Source organism: Choristoneura fumiferana, chromosome 5 (genome assembly GCF_025370935.1).
Source record: "Choristoneura fumiferana chromosome 5, NRCan_CFum_1, whole genome shotgun sequence".
In the NCBI taxonomy this organism is placed as follows: domain Eukaryota; kingdom Metazoa; phylum Arthropoda; class Insecta; order Lepidoptera; family Tortricidae; genus Choristoneura; species Choristoneura fumiferana.
In genome coordinates, this window is record NC_133476.1 from 6,099,024 (window position 1) to 6,119,740 (window position 20,717).

The 20,717-nt window shown below is 37.7% G+C and overlaps 1 protein-coding gene across 3 annotated transcripts; it reads right to left on the minus strand.

Moving 5' to 3' along the window:
- Positions 1 to 3,458: 3,458 nt before the first annotated feature.
- LOC141427991 (pre-piRNA 3'-exonuclease trimmer-like) lies at positions 3,459 to 19,164 on the minus strand. Of its 3 annotated transcripts, none has more exons than XM_074087634.1 (11): positions 18,870 to 19,164; positions 17,248 to 17,482; positions 16,367 to 16,518; positions 14,637 to 14,772; positions 13,363 to 13,691; positions 13,004 to 13,131; positions 11,627 to 11,769; positions 9,633 to 9,719; positions 5,902 to 5,990; positions 4,478 to 4,576; positions 3,459 to 3,665 (listed from the first exon to the last, which is right to left on the minus strand). In XM_074087634.1, the coding sequence occupies exons 1-11, from the start codon at positions 18,995 to 18,997 to the stop codon at positions 3,605 to 3,607; spliced, it is 1,587 nt and encodes a 528-aa protein (XP_073943735.1). In that variant the 5' UTR covers positions 18,998 to 19,164; the 3' UTR covers positions 3,459 to 3,604. The 3 variants fall into 3 exon arrangements, with proteins under 3 accessions (XP_073943735.1, XP_073943737.1, XP_073943736.1); XM_074087636.1 differs by having other exon boundaries at positions 19,065 to 19,156; XM_074087635.1 differs by lacking the exon at positions 3,459 to 3,665 and adding an exon at positions 4,024 to 4,044.
- Between the last annotated feature and the right edge of the window lie 1,553 nt (positions 19,165 to 20,717).

The window sequence follows — 20,717 nt, forward strand, 5'->3', positions numbered from 1 at the left end:
TAATCACAAGCGTGTCACAAACGTCAAACGTTTCAGTCTTGCTTGCGATTCGCTCATTTAGATATTTATCCAATCACAAGCGTGTCACAAACGTCAAACGTTTCAGTCTTGCTTGCGATTCGCTCATTTAGATATTTATCCAATCACAAGCGTGTCACAAACGTCAAACGGACCTCACGATACTAACGCCATCTAGCGATATTTCGCCTGTCGAAAAACCCTCATTGTAACGGCACAATGTATGTACCTACATTATACCTACATACGTGTAAGTAGGTACAGTCGAGGTCAAAGACATCTTTATACTTTAATACTTTGTTACTGTAAGCCTTCTGACAATTTTAAACAAAAGTTTAAACATGAAGTGACAGCGGCAAGTACTTAAGTGTAATAAAGATATCTTTGACCTCGACTGTACGTGCAGCACGTACACTGAGGAGGAATAAACAAATAAAACTTGATATATTAATTAATTTCCAAGCCAGATCCGCATTTAACCCGTACGCGTGCTGTAAATGCAATTTACGTCGCAAACGCGAATTAACCCCGCACATTTACAGCTAACGTTTAGCAGTGCTGGGCTTTCGCGCTGGCCGGACAAACATTTTGACATGCGTGAGTTATACTGATTTACATCGGACTTGTACAAAACATCACAATTTCCTCATTTCCTGGAATACCGAACGACAGCGCACGTAATCGTGATTTTTTAAAATAGCCCCGTACATTAACAGAATGTATACGTATAACTACGCATGCCTGCGTATTGTGCGAGTCATTATTTCTCGATCGATACCGACGGCATTTTTATTTTTTTGTAGGTAGAGAAATGACAGCTTTTACGATCTAATAAGTATTTTATAAGACGGATATGAGGAAGTTTATAATTTTTTTTAGGGTTCTGTAGCTGAAGGATGGCAAATGGCACCCTATTGCTGTCGTTTATGTGTACGTCAGTCCGTCCGTTTTAAAGCCTCACAGTTGGAGCTACAGTCTTCAAATTTTCACCCAAAGCCATATACATAATATTTAAAAAGGGGGCGAAAAAAAATGTCAACCTCCCCATCGATTGGGGTAATTCTCGTTGTGTAGAATTCAAGAGTAGATAAATAACGTGTTTTTTGTTTAAAAAATATTGAATAAAGGGATAATTCTGTTTTAAGTTTTTTACGCTGTCGGGTTTTTAATTTTTACAACATTTTGTTCCGAAGACATAGTACTTATCGCTATTATTATAGTAATGGGTCCTGACTTGTAAATTTGGTATTCTATTAGGTATTTAACAGAGTTCAAGACTACTAGACTTGATTTTCAACCGACTTCAAAAAGGGAGGAGGTTTTTTGTATGTTCTCTCTTTAATTTTTATTGTTTTTTTTTACTATACTTAATACTTATCTATATCAAAATTTGCACAGAACCCTTGGTGTGCGAGTTCAACTCGCAATTGGCCGGTTTTTAAAGACTTGTAGGTACTTCATAGGAATGTAAAGTTAAGGTGCCTTTCCTTTAAAATTGTAGATTACATTCTAGAATGCGATGCGCCGTCAATGTGATATTTTCTGCACCATCATTTCATTATCTATTCTATATGTAGGTACTACAATAAATGATTTCTTATTACTGGTATGCTGTATCTAAGTATCAATAGCTACATCGCTGCCAACTCACGTCTACTATAAACGTACTACGGAAGTGCTCGAACACAATATTAGCAGCTTCAAAGTCATTAATTAGGTGAAACACTCCCGAACGCATCATAACTTCGATAATGAATGTTTAGTCTATTCGCAAGAGTGCTGAAGTATAATGGGAGTGGAATACAAACATGCCAATTTTTTCGCACAATGGAAATTCATCATTGCTATGAATTTTACTTCAGGCGCCTATTTCATTCAAAAACATATTGTACATATTGTGTGTTGATTGTTTGCCTTTTTAATTGGCAACAGGCACTAAAATACATATCTATTCTAATACCTTTAACCGAGCAATTCTTGTACATATTTCGTAGATCTCGGAAACGGCTCCAACGATTTGGATGAAATTTGGTATGCGGAGTTTTCGGGGATGAAAAATCGATGGTCTTATCTGATGTTATGATTTATGACTAGTCTTTAGAACAGTTTTTAGAACTAAAGAGTGTTGATGAGGAACAGAGCCTTTTTTTATTCGACTGGATGGAAAACGAGCAAGTGGGTCTCCTGATGGTAAGAGATCACCACCGCCCATAGACACCTGCTACACCAGGAGGATTGCAGATGCGTTGGCAACCTAGAGGCCTAAGATGGGATACCTCAAGTGCCAGTAATTTCACCGGCTGTCCTACTCTCCACACCCGTATTATAAAGTTAATGATTATATCGTGACATTATAAAGTATAATGATTAGCTAAGTGTGTCATTGGACTTATTGGGATATTTGGAAATAATTCCGATCCGCATTAGCGATCCCTTCAAATAGCGAACCTACTGTGTTAAAAATAAAGTTGTGTGTTAAATACTTGTGATGTATACATATAATTTAATAATATTGTAAATCTGTTTTAAAAAAAAATATATACCTCGTTGAGTTGAGTTTCTTGCCGGATTCTTCTCAGCAGAGGTTTTTCCGAACCGGTGGTAGATTTTTTTTGACATTCATAAGTGCTTGTTATAGCCTAAACTGAATAAAGATATTTTGACTTTGACCGAAACACAACAGTGCAAGCACTGCTGCTTCACGGCATGATAAGCGAGCAAGATGATGGTAGCAATCCGGGCGGACCTTGCACAAGGTCCTTACTACCTGCAAAAATTGCCTGGAATTTTCGCGACATTTTTGATCTGTCACAGTGACTTCTAACTTATCGACTCTACCAATGAACATTTATTAACACTGCAACAGACTTTGAATATTAAATTAGAAAAGTGTTTACTATTCACCGTTTTCATTGCATAATGTATATTGATTTCTATTTCACATTTTCAATTGCTTAAAAGTTAATAGTATATTACTGCAATGTTCTGCCGTCAGAATGCAGCACTAGCACAAACCGTATACAGTTTTCTGAATGTCTTAAAAAACGTCCGTAGGGTGCCATAATTTTTTTTTATATGTAGCTCTATCGTTACTATTGATGTAATAATGTAATATCATTTTATTTTGTTACTAATAAATATGTCATGGCCACAAACTATAAAGAGAACGTTATCAAGGCGGTTTGTGCTGGTGTCGCTCCCTGCGCAGAGCTTTGCGTAATATTCCCTATTGGAAGAGATCGCTTTTTAACGATAAAAACGTCTGTTGTTTACCTCTACTTTAATGTTTTTCATCATGTTGGTATCGATATATCGTTATTGAATATCGGAAGTCGATAAGTGAGAAGTCACTATGACAGATCAAAAATGCCGCGAAAATTCCGGGCTTTGATGAGGAATAATGAAATTTTGTCAAGTTAAGGGTTGAAGCAAACGTTAAGTTTAAACAAATGCGTTTATTATGCTCTTTGATCACATTAGTCTTATTAACTAAATAACAAACAGGTATAAAGATAGTAAAGTAAAATTGAATTACACTTAATTTGAACTGATATAAGAAACTTATTTAATACTTGAGGTAGACTGGTCACTTGACGCTTTTATGCAGGACATACAGCAGCAGACTGCCAGTAATAATCGCACTGCCCCTGAAAAAAAAAAAGAAATTTTTCAGAAGCACGAAATTTGATGTATAGATATAACTTGGTGTTTTTTATTGTACATTGAGTTTGTACATAAAAATAAAAACAAATAAAATGAACTAAAACGGGCTTCCTCTTCCAAAGGTAGCGCAGCGCGGGGCATTGTACCCAAGATGCTGGCGGCGTTGCTCTGCTGCACTGCGAGGCTGTCTTTGGGCGAAGAAAAAGCCTGCTCTTCAATGGCTAAGCACTGGAATTCCATTCATCTGCCTTCCAGGGGCAGCATTTATAAGTTCATAAAGTAAAAATTGTATAATGTAACTAATAATCCTGTGTTCTAACAATAGCTGTAAGACTATTACCTAACTTACCTTATGGACTCCGTCTGAAATAAATAATTTGAATTTGAAAAGGATTCCAGCATCAATTTATTCGACGCTCTCACTGTTACATTCAGACAGCGCTCGGTCTCATTAATTCAATTTATGCGCCACTTTCTCATGTCTCTTGATGGAGCATCTGTGGTAGCGCCCTCTTTGTAGCGCTTTACACGCTTTACAATTAAATCAATTTGAATAATTAACAATAACGAAATTAAATCAATTTGAATAATTAACGAGCGAAAGAGATGGATGGATGGAGATTACGAGATAAAACCGCGAATTCACAGTGAATGAGGGCCACTTCCAACCGGAGCAACTGAGGGTATAATGGGGAGACCTATGTCCAACAGCGGACGTCCTAAGGCTGATAGGATGATGATGAATAATTAAAAAGCCCTTCCTTGAATCAGCTTTGTTTCTGGGTGATGAACTTACCACACTGCCATCCGAGCCTGCATGGAATGTCTATATACGTTGTACATTGATATCTTATACTCTCTGCTGTCTCGATACTGCTTCAGGATCTTGTCAACCCTGGAAGACAAAATATTTTTTAAGTAAGGTTATTTAATGTTAAACAACACTTAGTTACTCTAAAATCTAGAGTTTAGATCATGCAATGGTGAGCTGCAATAACAGAGAATTTTAACGAAACTATTGTAGAATTATGCAACCATAAAAACATACAAGGAAAAATATCAAATGAGGAATTTCCTATTATACTTAAAGAGTTAGCATAATTTGATACTGGATGCTGATTTTTTTATTTAATTTAATTATATTGTTTTGTCTATAGTTTTGTGAGCGAACTTTTTGTGAGCGAAGGTACCGTATGAATTTGATGTTTATTTTAACTTGATACTTCTACTCGTTTATGAGAAAAAGCGTTTCATTGGTAGCCGAGTTCCGGCGTATACTACAGGTCTGTACCACTACCATGAGTTAACAGTGACCGTACTCCATAGCGATGGCGTAAATTATTTGTAGAGGCGCTGCACAATTCTCCATACAAATAATTTACGCCGTCGCTATCGAGTACGGTCACTGTAAACTCATGGTAGTGGTACGGATGGACTTCACCCTCGCATCGCACTGCTAAGTTGCCCTGCCCAGAGTGCCGAGTTAAGTATCAAACTAATTGTGATGATTACCCTAATAAAAACCAGCCAAGAGCGTGTCGGACACGCCCAAAATAGGGTTCCGTAGCAATTAAGTAATATTTTTCTTAGGTTTTCGTATTTTGTACGGAATATTTTAGGTATATTTTAACCCTTAGAATGCTAATTACTCTTAAACGACTAATAATTCTCAAAAAACTTAACCGTTATAGTTTTCCTTGTAAGTTTGATATACTTACTACCATCCTGAATTTTTTCAATTTTTTTACCCCCTGTTTTAGATTTAAGAGGGGGGGGGGGTACGTCGATTTTAATGAAAATTTGGACTTTAAAGTTGAATATTTTGCAAACAAATCACTGAATCGAAAAATCGTTTTAGCGACCCCCTAATGGTTTTACAATACCTATCTAACGATACCCCACACTACAAGGTTGGATGAGAAAAAAACAATCACCCCCACTTTACGTCTACGGGAGGTAATCTAAAAAAATTTTTTTTTGATTTTTTTATTGTAGGTACCATTTTGTCGACATAGTTTGCATAATATATTCGTACAAAATTACAGCGTTCTAGCATTGATAGTCCCCGAGCAAAGCCGCGGACGGACAGACAGACAGACAGACATGACGAAACTATAAGGGTTCCGTTTTTCCCATTTTGGCTACGGAACCCTAAAAAGAGATTTAACACATGGACAATAAAGCGACTCTTGAGTACCATATTTCTTTTGTTAAACTTACGTGTGTTGCGTGCCAACAGCCACGAGAGCCGACCGGCTGTCGTACGGCTTGACATCGATGGAACCGAGCCCCGCCAGCAGTGAAGCGATCTGCGAGAATATTGCGATATTAGAAAAGGTTCAGTATAAACTAATAACTATTTATTAGAAAGAGAAGATATGACTCTGTTTGGTTTTTAATAGATAAACTAAAACTACTCGAACTTAACCGATTTTAAAAACCCTTTGGCCGTGTACGTAATCAACCTTTCGTAACTGGTAACGAAGGAAGAAAAAATGTTCTTTGTACGATAAGATAGAAAGCTACATTTTCAGTGAATAATATAGGCTACTTTTCCCGGGAAAATGGAAAGTTCCGCAGGACGCAGATGATGTAAAGGTAATTTTGCCAACACCTGAACGCATACGATAAAAATTATGTTCAAGATATAGGTTGGTTATTGCTCTCAGACAAATCAGTTAATCACCTTAAACACCACTAAACAAGAAGTAATGACCGTAAAAACGTAGCACTGATGATTTCACAGCGTCTGTCGACTACTTTGTCCGTAGCCCAATGGGTTAGGTTAGAAGCTTTAAAGCATCGCACAGAGAGCTAACCTATATAATGGACTTTATTTGTTAATAAATGTATAAACTTTGATGGAGCATTGCGTTTGGATTACTCACAGTAGTTCCTTTAGTTAATTTCTCTTCATACAAGAAAATTTGCTGTACTGCTAAAGGAACCACTGCGAATAATCCTTGCGTTTGTAATATCAGGGGGCACGACCGTGCCCCTCACAGCACTTAAAACCCGCCTGTTAGTGACGTAACGAATGTCCTAATTCTCATTCTCACATTCGCGAATGCGAATATGAATATGCATATTATAGGCTTTTTATGTTTATTTTGTACGATATTAAAGAAAGATTAATGTCTTCGTCACAAGCAAATATTGATAATTTTATACACAGAGGCGCCTAATAACTGATATTCATAATTAAATCATCCTTATACATATAATTACTTTTTGGTTTTTTTTTTTGTAATTTTTCAATCTTTTAAGAGTTTAAAGCAATTTCTGACCATTATGAGTATAATAGTCAAGTCAAAATACAATAAATTTAGCCCTGCCGATCCGATCCGAGCCGAGCGAGAGCGAAAGCCGGCGGACGGAGCGAGTCAGTGTGAGTGAGCGTGACGGCGATCACGAGCGAGGCGAGCCGCTCGATCCAGTCGGAGTTAGTAACTCCGGAGTCAATAAGATTTGAAAGGAGTCATTAAGGGATTCGGATCCGCTTGAGGATCTGACTCTTTTGAATCTTCAGATCCGGATTTACCCACCTCTAGTGCGTTTTAAACCATTTGGCTCAATAATTTTATTGGAATTAAACTAATTTGATATGACAAGATAGTGTTTAGTAACTCTACAGTTCCCGACGTTTTGAGGGTTTCGAGTCAAACGAAGGGTTCAAAACACCCAAAGAAAAAAATAAATCTCTGTGTGACAAGGTCGCCTTTGTAGGTATCATCAGTTAAATAAGTGGTCTATCTATTTTTAAACAAGTTCCTATCAAATGAATATGTTGCTAAAGTCGAACTTTCAAGTTGACAGACACGTCTATTGGCATTATTGTTTTATGAAATGCAAACGATTATCAACCTTAGGGTGGTAAACCACATATTTGGCTGACGGTATGTTGTAACTACTTTGTTGTCTTCGCATTTTTGTCATTTGTGTACACCGTGCAGTAAGGAACATATTCTCCACATATATGTAAGTCCACATTAAACGTTTGTCAACACATTGCCGTTATTATCTATTACTGTCAGCATTGGCATAAATCTGCACGTCAATCATCGAACGGGAAGTCATAACATAACATCTCCACGAGTTTAGTGTTACTAAAGTACAGAGCATAAGCCTCGTGATGGTGCAATAGCAACTGGCATAATAAAGCTATTGTAATTTCTATCTATAGCCCGCCCTGACATAAACAACTATCGCGCAATGATATATAGCGCCGGGCGACACTCGCTCTTGGATGAAATCGTATTTATATCCTAACCTTAAATCAACCTTGACAGTGGCATGAAAAATGACTCCCCGTACATTTGAGAAATCAAACACCGAGTGGCTGATTAAAAAAAAGTGTCCGCAGGCGAAAATAAAGTTTTCCGCTTCTGACAGTTGGTCATTATCAATCAGTTTTAACTGGCGACCGAGGATACGCGTGCGCGCGTGTGCGTGGCGGCGCGTGTGTGCTGGCGCCCCGCCAAAAGCTACTTTACCTGACTGCTGTGTCACAAACACAGGGTTTCGATGTTCTTAGCATGTACAAAGAACAGGTGCGACTAGGGCTATTTATGTTTGCGCTTAAAGTCCGAACTGGGTGCAGGGCGTAATAAATGTAATAATGTAAAGATTTTTTTACGTTGCATAGGCAATGGAGACGCTCAGGAAGCAGACACGCGAGGAGTTTTGCAGAACGTAATTGTCGAATATACACAAAAGGAGAGGATTAAAGGCAGATCCAGTCAGCTCACATAAAACGAAATGAAATCTATGAGCTGACTGGATTTGTTAGAGGATGCTGTGTGTGACAAGTTCATAGGGAGCATATTAATGAAATAATGGACAGGCCAAACATAACATAGCAAAAAGCTTCTACAAACAAGACCTTGAACAAATGGTAGCTTCGTGCCATTATTTTTTATCGATCATTTGCTTTGGTAATAAAAAGAGAAATAGTTTACATTCCTACTTACTACTAAAGGCCAGTAACAGATACCCCTATTATTTTCAAGTTTTCAGACAAAACATAACGAGTAAAAGCTGCCCAATTCAATGTCCAGAAATACTGTCCAGTAACAAATTATTGTCACTTTGTAAGTAAGTGACAATTATTTCTCGTAAACCTTTGAGATGACAATTAGTACCATAACAGTGTTCCATAGCATGTGGCGTCTAAATCTGGCCCCGAGCGAGACAACGCGGATGGGCCGTGTGTTTACGATTTGGACCGAAATAGCATTGTGTTTAGCTCGTTATGCAATGTATAAGCAAAGCCAGATTTCTGCACAAATATGACGATGTTATTGCCAATACTAAATATTTTCTTTGTTCTTTGATATAAGACGACCGTGCGACTTAGACGTACTAACTATTACTGTCTGTTCGAGCACACATTGACAGAGGACCGCACATTGGCATCATCGAGATCATAAACATTGTTTTAGATACCACGGTTGAGTTTGTATAATTAATAGTTTCACAGAAAAATATGTCATGGCCATAATGTATTTCGTCCATTTTTTTTAATTTTATTTATTTGACATCCCAACTGTTATCATTAATGAAGCAGAATAGCATTACATGGCTAAATTACGAACAGTATGAAGTGGCTCAACGATCCCTGAGGCCGTATTGTCACTTTCTATCTAACGGTGTAAGACGATGACAGAAAGAGATGGTGAAAGCGATGGCAAGAGCCCGTGCGTCAAGCAGCGTTTCCACTAATAATGTGCGAGGAATGTGCTATTCATTAACCAATAGAAACGCTTCATTTACCTCGCCTCGCTCCGCTCAGCTGTTTCCACCAGAGATGTGCTGTGCGAGGATAGGTAAATGAATCGTTTCTATTGGTTAATAAAAACACATCCCTCGCACATTATTGGTAGAAACGCTGCTTTAGACAATACGGCCTCTGTTCGCGACTGTACGTGTAGTTATGTAGGTGAATTCAGTACCTTTTCAACGTTAAGCACGCGTTCCTGCAGTGACCTGACGTGCAGTAACTCCGGCCGTTGGCGTGGAGGGTCCTCGTCGGCAAGATCCTGAAATAAAACACTGCGTTAAACCGCTACTCAAACAGCGCAAAACGATAACAAGATATATCTCATATAAATAAATCTCATAATAAATAAATATATCATGGGACACTTGACACCAATTGGGATGCACCAGAAAAAAATAACCTATAGTTTTTATTTTATTTTTGGAAAGAATAAGATATTTTAAGATACCATTTTCATTGATTTTGAATTTGGATGAGTATTTAATTTTTTATATATTTTTTTTACGAAATACGCTGGATGACGTCACAGTGAGACAGCCACGTTCCATTGCCTAGAAAAATTCAGGTCGTACATAACATAATCTGTGGCATTACAATTTGACAATAATTCAAGCACGGCTTAGGGTCCTAAATGAACCATGACAAATAGTTTTGTTTATTTCTCTTCTTTTAGCTTCGATTATTCCTATGTTTGTTTAATGGTGTGATAGTAAACAGATATTTTTATTAAAATTTGATATTTTAATTCTTTTGTATTTACAATACATTGGAAATACTCGTATACATTTCGCATCATGTGATTAAAGATCTATCTTTGTCGCTCTTTTTTATTATAAGCAGGACAGCAACATTTCAAACTGTAAATTCGGAGTGTAGACCTGCTTAATAACTGCCTTTGTGACGGGACACTGCAGGGGTCAAATGAGGGTCATTATTTAAATTTTGTTTATTTAATTCAGTTTAACACATTTTTGGAATCTGATTTCTGAAAATGCTTCACAAAGCCTATTTCTCCAAATGGTTTTCGATTTATTATATGTTGTCAAAAATTGGGACATCCCAATTGACCTAGTCCCAAACTAAGCAAAGCTTGTACTATGGATACTAGGCAACTGATAAACATGCTTGGGTCGATCAACTTTTTCTTGTACCTCGTTGCCATGGTTACGCCCCTGGACCCCTTTAAAACCACGAGTTTCTATATGTTTTCTGTGGTTAAAATTCATCGAGTATAAATTTTTGTAATAATTACAAGCTCATTATTTTATAGACTATCTCCTAAGCATATTAGTCGCATATAATATCAAAGCAGTTTCTTAAGAAACTGTCACTGTTGTCTCTTGGACAACGGGACAGAATAACAAACAAGAAAAAGTTGATTGACTCACTTATATTATATAGATAAATACATATTAAACATATCGAAAATACAAACTGAAATAAAGATGCACAGAAAAACCAGAAAAATAAGACCAGCGCTGGGAATCGAACCCAGCTATACCGCTACACCACCGCTGGACAACGATACAGACACGAATTTCTCCTATGCACCTCATATCTCAGCTTGTGTTGTTTCTTATTTAGCCACTTAAGCAGCGACACTAGCGACATCTATGCCGTAGCCCTCATCGAGAAACTTTTCGGCACTCCATCGGAACTAACCGCTCACCCGGACAAGAGATATCGTTATTAAGCAATCAAATTAAGATTGGTTTTTTGGAATCTTTTTGTATTTTTTCAATTCCAAATTTTTTGTTACTTTTACGGTCATCCCGTAAAACCTATATCAAAAATACAAACTGAAATATAGATGCACAGAAAAACCAGAAAAATAAGACCAGCGCTGGGAATCGAACCCAGGTCCTCGGCATTCCGTGCCTAACTTGGACCGTTTGCAATTGTTTTCACCACTTCTCTTTCTGTCACACGGTAAAAGACGAGGGTAGAACAAAATGGTGAATTGTAATTGTGAACGTCATCGCGTTAGACAATAATCCTGTAGATCTCATCTCCGAATGAGAGAGCTAGCAAACCCAACTATCACAAACACGACAAAAAAAGTTAACCCGTTTCGAGCTCCGCGAGTTCATTCTCAATGCTAACATTGCACTGTGCTGTAAGCGTCTCGGTACAGAAACGCTCAATGTGCCGCTGGTTGTCCCTTACCATGTACAAAATAGCGCCCCGAATGATGTTAACTTTGCTGCGGAAGGGCGCCAGCGCAGAGAGCACTTCCGTCGGGCCGACCGGGCGGTAGTTGCCGCTGTTCTCGCACGCCGCCCAATGGCCAAGCCTTATGAAGCAGTACCCTGCGAAGCAGTAACAATACACTGTCTCAGTAGCGTGTCGAAACCATTATGCCCACTTTTCACCACGAGCCAAGCGAACTCCGCACAGACTCAGTTCAACTTACATCGATCGGCCGCATGGAAGTACATTTTCTTGGGACGAGTCGCCTTAAAGGCCAAAGATACTGTATGTGCTTGGTTTTGTTTCATCATCATCAGCCGGAAGACGTCCACTGCTGAACAAAGGCCTCCTAATTAGAACGCCACAATGAACGACAATTCGCCACTTGCATCCACCGGTTACCCGCAACTCTCAAAAAGTCGTCAGTCCACCTGGTTGGCGGCCTGCCAACGCTTCGTCTTCCGGTTCGTGGTCGCCACTCGCCACTCGAGGACTTTTCTTCGCCAACGGTTATCCTGTTCTTCGAGCGATGTGGCCCGCCGAGCGGTGTGGTTTTGTATACTTGTTTTTAAATTGTACTAGCCGTTACCCGCGACTCCGTCCGCGTAGAATTCATTTATCGCTGTCCCGCGGGAACTATGCAATTTTCCGGGATAAAAACCTATCCTATGTTCTTCCCCGGGGCTGAAACTGTATACCGAATTTCATTTAAATCGGTTCAGCGGTTTAGACGTGATGAGGTAACAAACAAACAGACTTACAAACTTTCGCATTTATAATATTAGTGGGATATCAGTTGCTTTATATAGGAGATCGGGACGTGCACTCGTGAGAAATCCATTATGGACGATCGGGAAGACAAGGTCCATACAGTGCCGGAAATCTCCAAAACCCTGGAGCTTACTACGGGGAGGAGAGGGTTGGAGAGGTTACAAATCTAGCAACAGAGTCTTGCTTTAGTCATTTGCTGGAAAGCCTGGAGAGGCGCATGCATTCTCACGTTAGGCTCTTTGCTTCGGGCTACTAGGGTCGGTATTTTTTGTTGATCACCATTGGTTTCTTGCTTGACCGACCCTGGACATTTGCATACAACATGGAAGTACTTCCACTGAACTTCTCTGAAGTTGATCGTTGCAAGTTAAGCTGACTGCTTACGGAGTAGTGCTTATGAGGCAAGCGCTGCGTAGAAGTTCCACGAACGAGTTGGATGGATGACCTGGTTACAGCCGCGGGTTCACGGTGGATGCAGGCCGCTTCAAACCGAAGCCACTGGAATTCTATGGGGTGACGTCGTACGGCTGATATTATGATGATGACGATGAAGGGTTTTTTTTAAAGTTCACAAACACTTACCGGTGCAGAAGGAGTCCCATCCCGCTTCGTGGTAAGACTGCTTAACGTCAAACGGCGTACTCAGCTTTATTAGGTTGACGCCATTTTGTAATTTCCTACATTTCGCCTCCGAAAAGAATTCGTACAGGCTGGAAATTTAAAATGAATTGATAGTAATGAAATCGCTGGCACTTTTTTAGGTGGATTGGTTGCTGTAAACTAGTGTTAGGTAGTTTTAGGGAATATACAAACTATCTCCACTCCATACCAAATTTCATCTAAAGCATAGGTTCAGCGGTGTAAGCGTAAACAGTTTACACACAAATAGAAAGACCGAGTTAATTTCGTTTACTACTTTCATTTATGAATTTTATACTTACTCTTGCAACGCGTTTGATTTCCAAACTTCATCGAACGACAACTTTTTCGCCATAACATGTGAAATATACTTCGTGTCATAAATATTTGGAAACATGTTGTTGATATTCCTTTTGAATGTCGAATATTTCTTAGGCAACGGTCCTATAAACTGATTATGTAGAAGCACCGTGTCTAGGAAAATATTGTGTCCCATTATAGGCTTTTTGTACGATTCTAGGAGGGATATGATTTGTGAGAAACCTAGTAGGTGGCTCATTAGATTTTCTTCGAGAATAGCCATTGGTGCGCTGTTTGCACCGTCCACATATTTATCTTTGTACAATAAAACCTGCAATGACAACAAACAATAATTATTGACAGTGATAAAATTGTCAGTAAGATAAAAGTTCAAGTCCATGCTAGGAACATAGAATAGAATAGTAGCCATAAGACTATCTATGAAAATGAGCGAAGATTACTTAAGATTTAGTTAAGGCTACTACATCGCACCAGTACCTATAAGTAAACCTCGATAATACAATACAATACAATACAAAGACTCTTTATTGTACACCAGACATAGTAAGCGATACAAAAAACAAATTATTAAAATTACAAGGTAAGCAATAATAAGCTTTTTCCCAGAGATAAGACCAAGCTAGATAAGAGAATATAAATAAATTGCTCGTTTAAAGGTATTAGATAGATAGATAGATTAACGTTATTCTTTTCTTATTAAGATAAGAACACAAAGTATTAAATTATTTACTGAATGCATGGTCAATCAGCAATTAAAAAGTGTGGACCCTTAATGTGAACGATCCCTTATCAATTAACGAAGGTGTAGGTTGGTCCTGCTCACGTCTCTTAAATCGCCCTATATATGTAGATGATTATTCTGGGAAAAAAGGCGTTCGACTTTGTCGCATATATACAAGGCCGGGTAAGCTGAAGAGGTCCAGTAACCGCTTTAGGTCAGCTTTGTATTGAGCAACAAATACTGCCGAACCACCAGTGCCGATCCGTTTTTCTGTATCTCATCATCCGTCTGGAGATTCCTCTTGTAGTAAACAAGGATGTTTTAAATCCATTCGGCGAATTTGAGGTAAGTGAGGTTTAAGGTCAGTATGGTGATGGTTACAAATCAAATATATAAGTGTAACAAAACGAAAAACCTTAATTTGTCTACTGGCCGAAACAGAGCTGTAAGAATGAGAATCTATAAAAAGCTATCCAAATCCAGCGACACAGACAGTAAATTCTAATTTGGTAAAACTACAAGCTTAAAAATTACCTTGTTACTATTACCTAGGCTATCTGTGGTCAGAACCTCGGGAAATCGTAACCTGATTTCGTTGTGGACGACGTATCGCAGCACGGGACTGTCTATGTCTATGTACATTGTGTCCTCTTCTTTGCTGGCAAGCCATCTGGAAATAAGTACTAAAAGCTTAACCAACTTACGCTGGGGCTGTTTCACCACCCATTCATTAATTTTATTTGACGGATAAATGTGATGCCGTCTCCGTCTATTTGAACAAAACAAACAGAGACGGCATCACATTTATATATCAAATAAATTTAATCAATGGATGGTGAAACAGGGGATAAATAAAATACCTTAAGCCTAACTAAATTCGAAAAGTGGTAACACCCCCGACATTGTCAATTGTCATCTACGCTGCGGTTGACGCTACATATGCGTGGTATTAGCTCCAGTAAACTTCAGTAAGCTGGTTGAGAAAGCAAGATAAATACGAACTTTTCCGACAAAATACGATGGAAAAACATTATTCAATAGATCTGTACATTATGCTACCATGTCACAGACAGACTTGGTGTCAAACTTACAAGTCTTATAACACCCTCTTTTTGTGTAGGGGGTTAAAATTATAGAATTTATGTTCAAATTCCTCTATAACTTTTTTCTTAAGATTTTTTTGAGTAATAACAAATCGATTGACACCTTATTTATTAAAATCAGACGAGTAATCTTGATGCTAAATACAAACATACATAGACTGCTAAAATCATTACTCTTCCTTTGGCTTTGCCGTAGTTGAGTAAAAAAAGTTCCAAGCAAGGGTTGCATGGTCAAACCTGATAAGTCTAGTTGTCATTTTACAGGGATTCTGAATATAAAAAGATGTTTCACATAGTGTTCAGCTTTCAGCTAAGTACTCAATTATTTCAGTTTTGATCATGATCACACACCACAAGTAGTGGCTTTAAGAAGTTGTTGAGCACATAGATTTGTTAAAAAGTTCCAAGAAAGATAAGTTTGTAACACTTCAATTTAATTTTAAACCTCCCAAAACATGGCATTTAGAAAAATAACTTTGACTTTGACTTTTGACTTTGTCCTTCTAATAAATAAGAGATTAATAAAAGATAAGATAAGATGAGCTCATTCCATGGTGGCTGTGGATTCCTGATTTATTTTTGCATCACTCTTTGCAATTAAAAGACTAAAGGGATAGATTCACACAGAGTTAACCCATACTTTTTATTTTTTTATTTTTTTTATTGGACTGGATGGCTAACGAGCAAGTGGGTCTCCTGATGGTAAGAGATCACCACTGCCCATAAACATCTGCAACACCAGGGGTATTGCAGACGCGTTGCCAACCTAGAGGCCTAAGATGGGATACCTCATGTCCAGTAATTTAACCGACTGTCTTACTCTCCACGCCGAAACACAACAGTGAAAGCACTGCTGCTTCACGGCAGGATTAGCGAGCAAGATGGTGGTAGCAATCCGGGCGGACCTTGCACAAGGTCCTACCACCTGCAAAAATACTTTCATACTAATTATATAAACGCACAAATTAAATCTGTCTGTTAACTCTGCTATTTACACTTCAACTGCTGAACTGATTGAAATGATATTGGCATAACAATAGTTTGGGACCCTGGGAAGGACATACTAGGATAGTTTTTGTCTCGGAAAATCGCATACTTCCAGTGGGATAGTGCTAAATATATTCTAGTTTTCTTTTAATTTTAGGATAGATAAACACTTACTTAGAGACCTCAGAGCAGTAATGCTGTAGTAGTTTCTCTTCATCCATGTCCAGCATTCGGGTCAGGTTCTTGAACATCTGGTTATCTTTTAAGTGTTGTCGCACCCTGACTTCTTCCTCTTTGCTAAGGTATGGAAGACCTTCATATGTGAACTGAAATAGTATTTATAACAAGATTTAGTCTCTACAAGCAAGAGAGAGAGAGAGCTATGGAGAGCCTTGGGGGAGGCCTATGTCCAGCAGTGGACGTCTTTCGGCTGACATGATGAAGCAAACATAGTACCTACTTGAAACCAATATTTTTGTTGACTAATACTTGCATTGTATATATTTATACTAAATTTCAAATCAATCTATGGTATGTAGATGTGACACTAGAAATTTGCCTCACAAGATTTGTTTATTGACAGACACACAAACACAGGGACAGGTGAAAATCCTGCAAAAGCTTGTAAAAATCTGCTAAGTGTATGTCAGTCAAAGCATAGACATGTATATGCAGTAAGCATGAAATTGTAAATCAGTGCTTACACTTTTTTTTTATCTATTATTTTAACGAGGATTTAGTACACCAAATGTGACTATGTCAGCCACATGAGGAGCCTCAGTTATATACACCACACTACAGATATTATGCTCTCCCTTGCACTGAAACCACGTCTCTGGATGCAAAGGCCTGTAGCTAATGAATCTGTAAATCAGCATTGCTTCTTCTGAAAGCGGTCGACTTAGAATTACATTTACACCTCCATCGCTAACAATTGTCCTTCTATCTGCCCATCGCATAGCTCAGTTCGTCCTAAAACCATAATCAGTACTTCTGCAGATTAAAAACTTACATGGCACAGGCTGTACTTTGGCAGAGGCTGAAATTATATTTACCTTGTTAAAATTAAAGTTGTGGCGACAGAGGAACTTAAGCGTGGACGCCTGGAATATGAATGACTGGTCAACATCTCCGAAGATTTGTGGACACAAGTGGAATGTGTACCCTGTGGCCACATATGTATCATGGTCCCGGTCATACTGGAACATTGTCAATCCCACTTGTGTCATGATCATTTTACTCACTTCAGTCTTGATCCTGTTGTACCTTTCTTCATTTGTATCAAACAATCTGTAATGTGTTTTTTTTTATTAAATTCTGATATTCACTATAATTTGTCTATTTAAAGAAAAAAACTGATTTTTTTTCTGAAGAAATGGGGTGGCAAACAAGCATGTGAATTACTCCATGGTCTGTGAGCATCACTATCCATGACCACCCACAACAACAGTGAATTGCAGATGCATTATTGCCAGCCTAGAGGCCAGGCTAGGCTAGGGGGGTAGGCTGTTCAGGCTATGAAGAGGTATTCCTCTTGTGGCAAAAATTTTACTTTTGTATTTGACACAGATCCATGCCTATGTCCAGCAGTGGACGTCTTTCGGCTGACATGATGATGTAAAATTACAGACTAAAATTCAGGTTTATTTCATTTCCTGCATGCAAAGCGTTAATAACCTCCTAACGCCCAAGTCACATTTTTGATTTATGAACATCAAACTTTATGTCATTTATGATAGTTTGGTTTAAAATTACAATACATCCTTTATAAAGGACTGGGCGTTAGGAGGATAACAAGTATGCTACAATGCAGGTGGTTTATAAAAACATACTTAACAACATCGACATAGATGTAGACATATAGACATAGATCTATATTATAAGAAAACGGTTAACAATTTTAGCTAGGTTTGCGAGTGCATTACTGCCAAGCTTATTTCAATCAGGTGTGGTAAATTTCAAGCATAAGATTTTATACAGTTTTTGTAACAATTTTTTTTTCATAAAGTCAAACTAAGGTTGTACTGTAGCAAAGGGGGCAAAGACTGAAGTCATAATGATACATATTTTAAATGATGTTATTGAATAGAATATGGTAAAAATAAGCATATTTTACTTGAGCAACTTTTGTCTGTAATCAAAAATGGCCAAGATATAGGGACCCCAAAGTTTGAAATTTAGGTATGACAAGCGAAGCGAGGAGTGGTTAGTTTGAATTGTGACCATCAAATTAAGCCGTTAATCTTAGCTTTTGTTACATCAAAGTATAAGTTGAATGCTCATTTTCTTTCTTCTACATCTCCTATCTCATCTGTAGTTGGTCACAGAGAAAAGTACCCCTATTAAAAGATGCTCATTTTAACACTAACATAAAAAAAATTGTTTCAAATTTTGTCCTGGCTCCATAGTAATTTTGCTTGAAAATTTTGTCCAAAAAATTTTATTTTTTTTTTCGCTTTTTTTCTAAAATATAGCTGTCTTTATTGATTCCTGTTTTAACGCGTTTTAAGCAATAAAAAAATAATATGGTGGGCACCTTTGGTATAGTCTGACCCAAACTCACAGTCACTACGATCTATTTGTGAACATACATTAGCCTGAATTACGTAGTAAGGAAACAAAGAAAAAACAACAAAAAAATATTTCAGTTCTTTGAATATATTGTGGAAAGTATTACCGATGTTTAAAGCATTCTCCCGATAATATTGCCGTAAATTCCGCATCAAAACCTATGAAACAAGATTTTTTCAAGTTCTTGGTTATGTTTTCGAATTGCTCTGCAAAGTTTTGCCTTGTTATTTCCATCTTCGAGTTATTTTATTCACGCGTTTGTGCTGCAGTCAGATTAAAAATTAGCTGTTATTATTCTTACCAATCGTTAAATTAAAATTTGCAAAAAATATGCTAAAACTGCGTGAGTTTTTAGAAATAAACAACGTAGGTAAACGTCGTCAGTAGCAGTGTTACCAGGTCCAATTTGAAAAACACAGGAGATATATGTCGTAAAAAACAGGAGATTTGAAATAAAAACAGGAGAAAAAAATGGCCTCGTAAACCATTTATGGAAGCATGTTTTATTTATTATATTCCCTAGGTTATTGAATTTATGGTTTATTTTTACCATTTTCATTGACTACAAAGGATGAATATTGTTTTTCAACTACTTACATAAATTTACTTAAAAGTAAAAAGATAATATTAACTTGGTTTAATTTAAGTAATTTATTTAAAGTAACAAGCTATAAATCCTATCTCGCTAGCTGCATAACTCAAAGTAATTTAGTGATTTAAAGGTATTTAAATCCTATCACCGACAGCTCATATAAAATATCTAAGTATTTAACTTAAGTAACCATTAGAAGTCTCTGAAAATGGAAGCTAGAATAGACTAATTGGCTTACCAAAAGACTAAGCACCAATTACTTGTAGGTACAATTCTTTATAATATGTCTCATCTGCAAAGGAAGTGTTTCCTTACTAAGGTTCAAAGTGACATACAGCCTTATTCATAAAAAGTTAGAGCCTCCTTGAAGGCTCCTTGAAGGCCCGATGCTAAAAAACATGATTCATAAACGTCTGTTAGCGCTAATCAGTCGATCAAGGCTCTGCTAAAGTTAGAGGACCGTAGACCCTCCTTTATCTCCCTGCTAAGTCACAAAATGGCCGCCACAAGTTTGAACAGCTGACTTTGACAAGAGCAAAAAACCATACAGAAGATATTTATGAAAAAGGCGGGAAACTGTTAAACTTGGCGGACGCGTTTTTTTTGAAAATTTCTTTTAAATATTCTTTTTATCTGTAAATATAGGATCAAATAAGGTGTAAAGTAAAAATTTAGATTCTGTGTATATATTTTATTTAATTTTGTGTAGTTCTAGAAGAATATGGTAAGTATTAGTTAATTTTATACTTTAAATATGAGTAAAGAGGAGCCCCAGATCCTGGGGGTCATCTTCACTGCAACCACCATCACCTGCTTATTATGCTACGGTAAACAACAATAGCGAAGATAACAACATAATCACAAAGACAATGACTCAGTCATGGGCTTTGATTCTGATGCGTCTCACGCTTCAGCATCGGCCGAAAATTCGAAAACATCTCGTAACGTTCTTTTGTTCGACACATTTGCAAAACGTGTAACAAAAAAACGAGACATCGGAATAACAGTGGCTCTGACCCTAATAAATCTTGCAATTGCAATACTGACACTGACCCTGATAGCCCGCAATTATTTCTGAAAAAGTAACACCAAATTCAGCAGATGAGACTATTTCTAAAATAATCAAGGCAAGTCTCCATTGGTAGAAAGTCCTACCAACCATCGATGCTGCTCCTTACCTCATTCATGTGCAGCGCATCGAGGCATCACTTCTGACTACCACCTTACATCCAGTACATTGGGCAACTTCTTATTGAAACAAAAGTACAAAAATATTGTAAATGGCAGTGATTAAGCGAATGGTAGGATATAGGTTGCTGTTGCTTTTTTCGAACTTTATAGATGGCAAATGCTTTTTATATC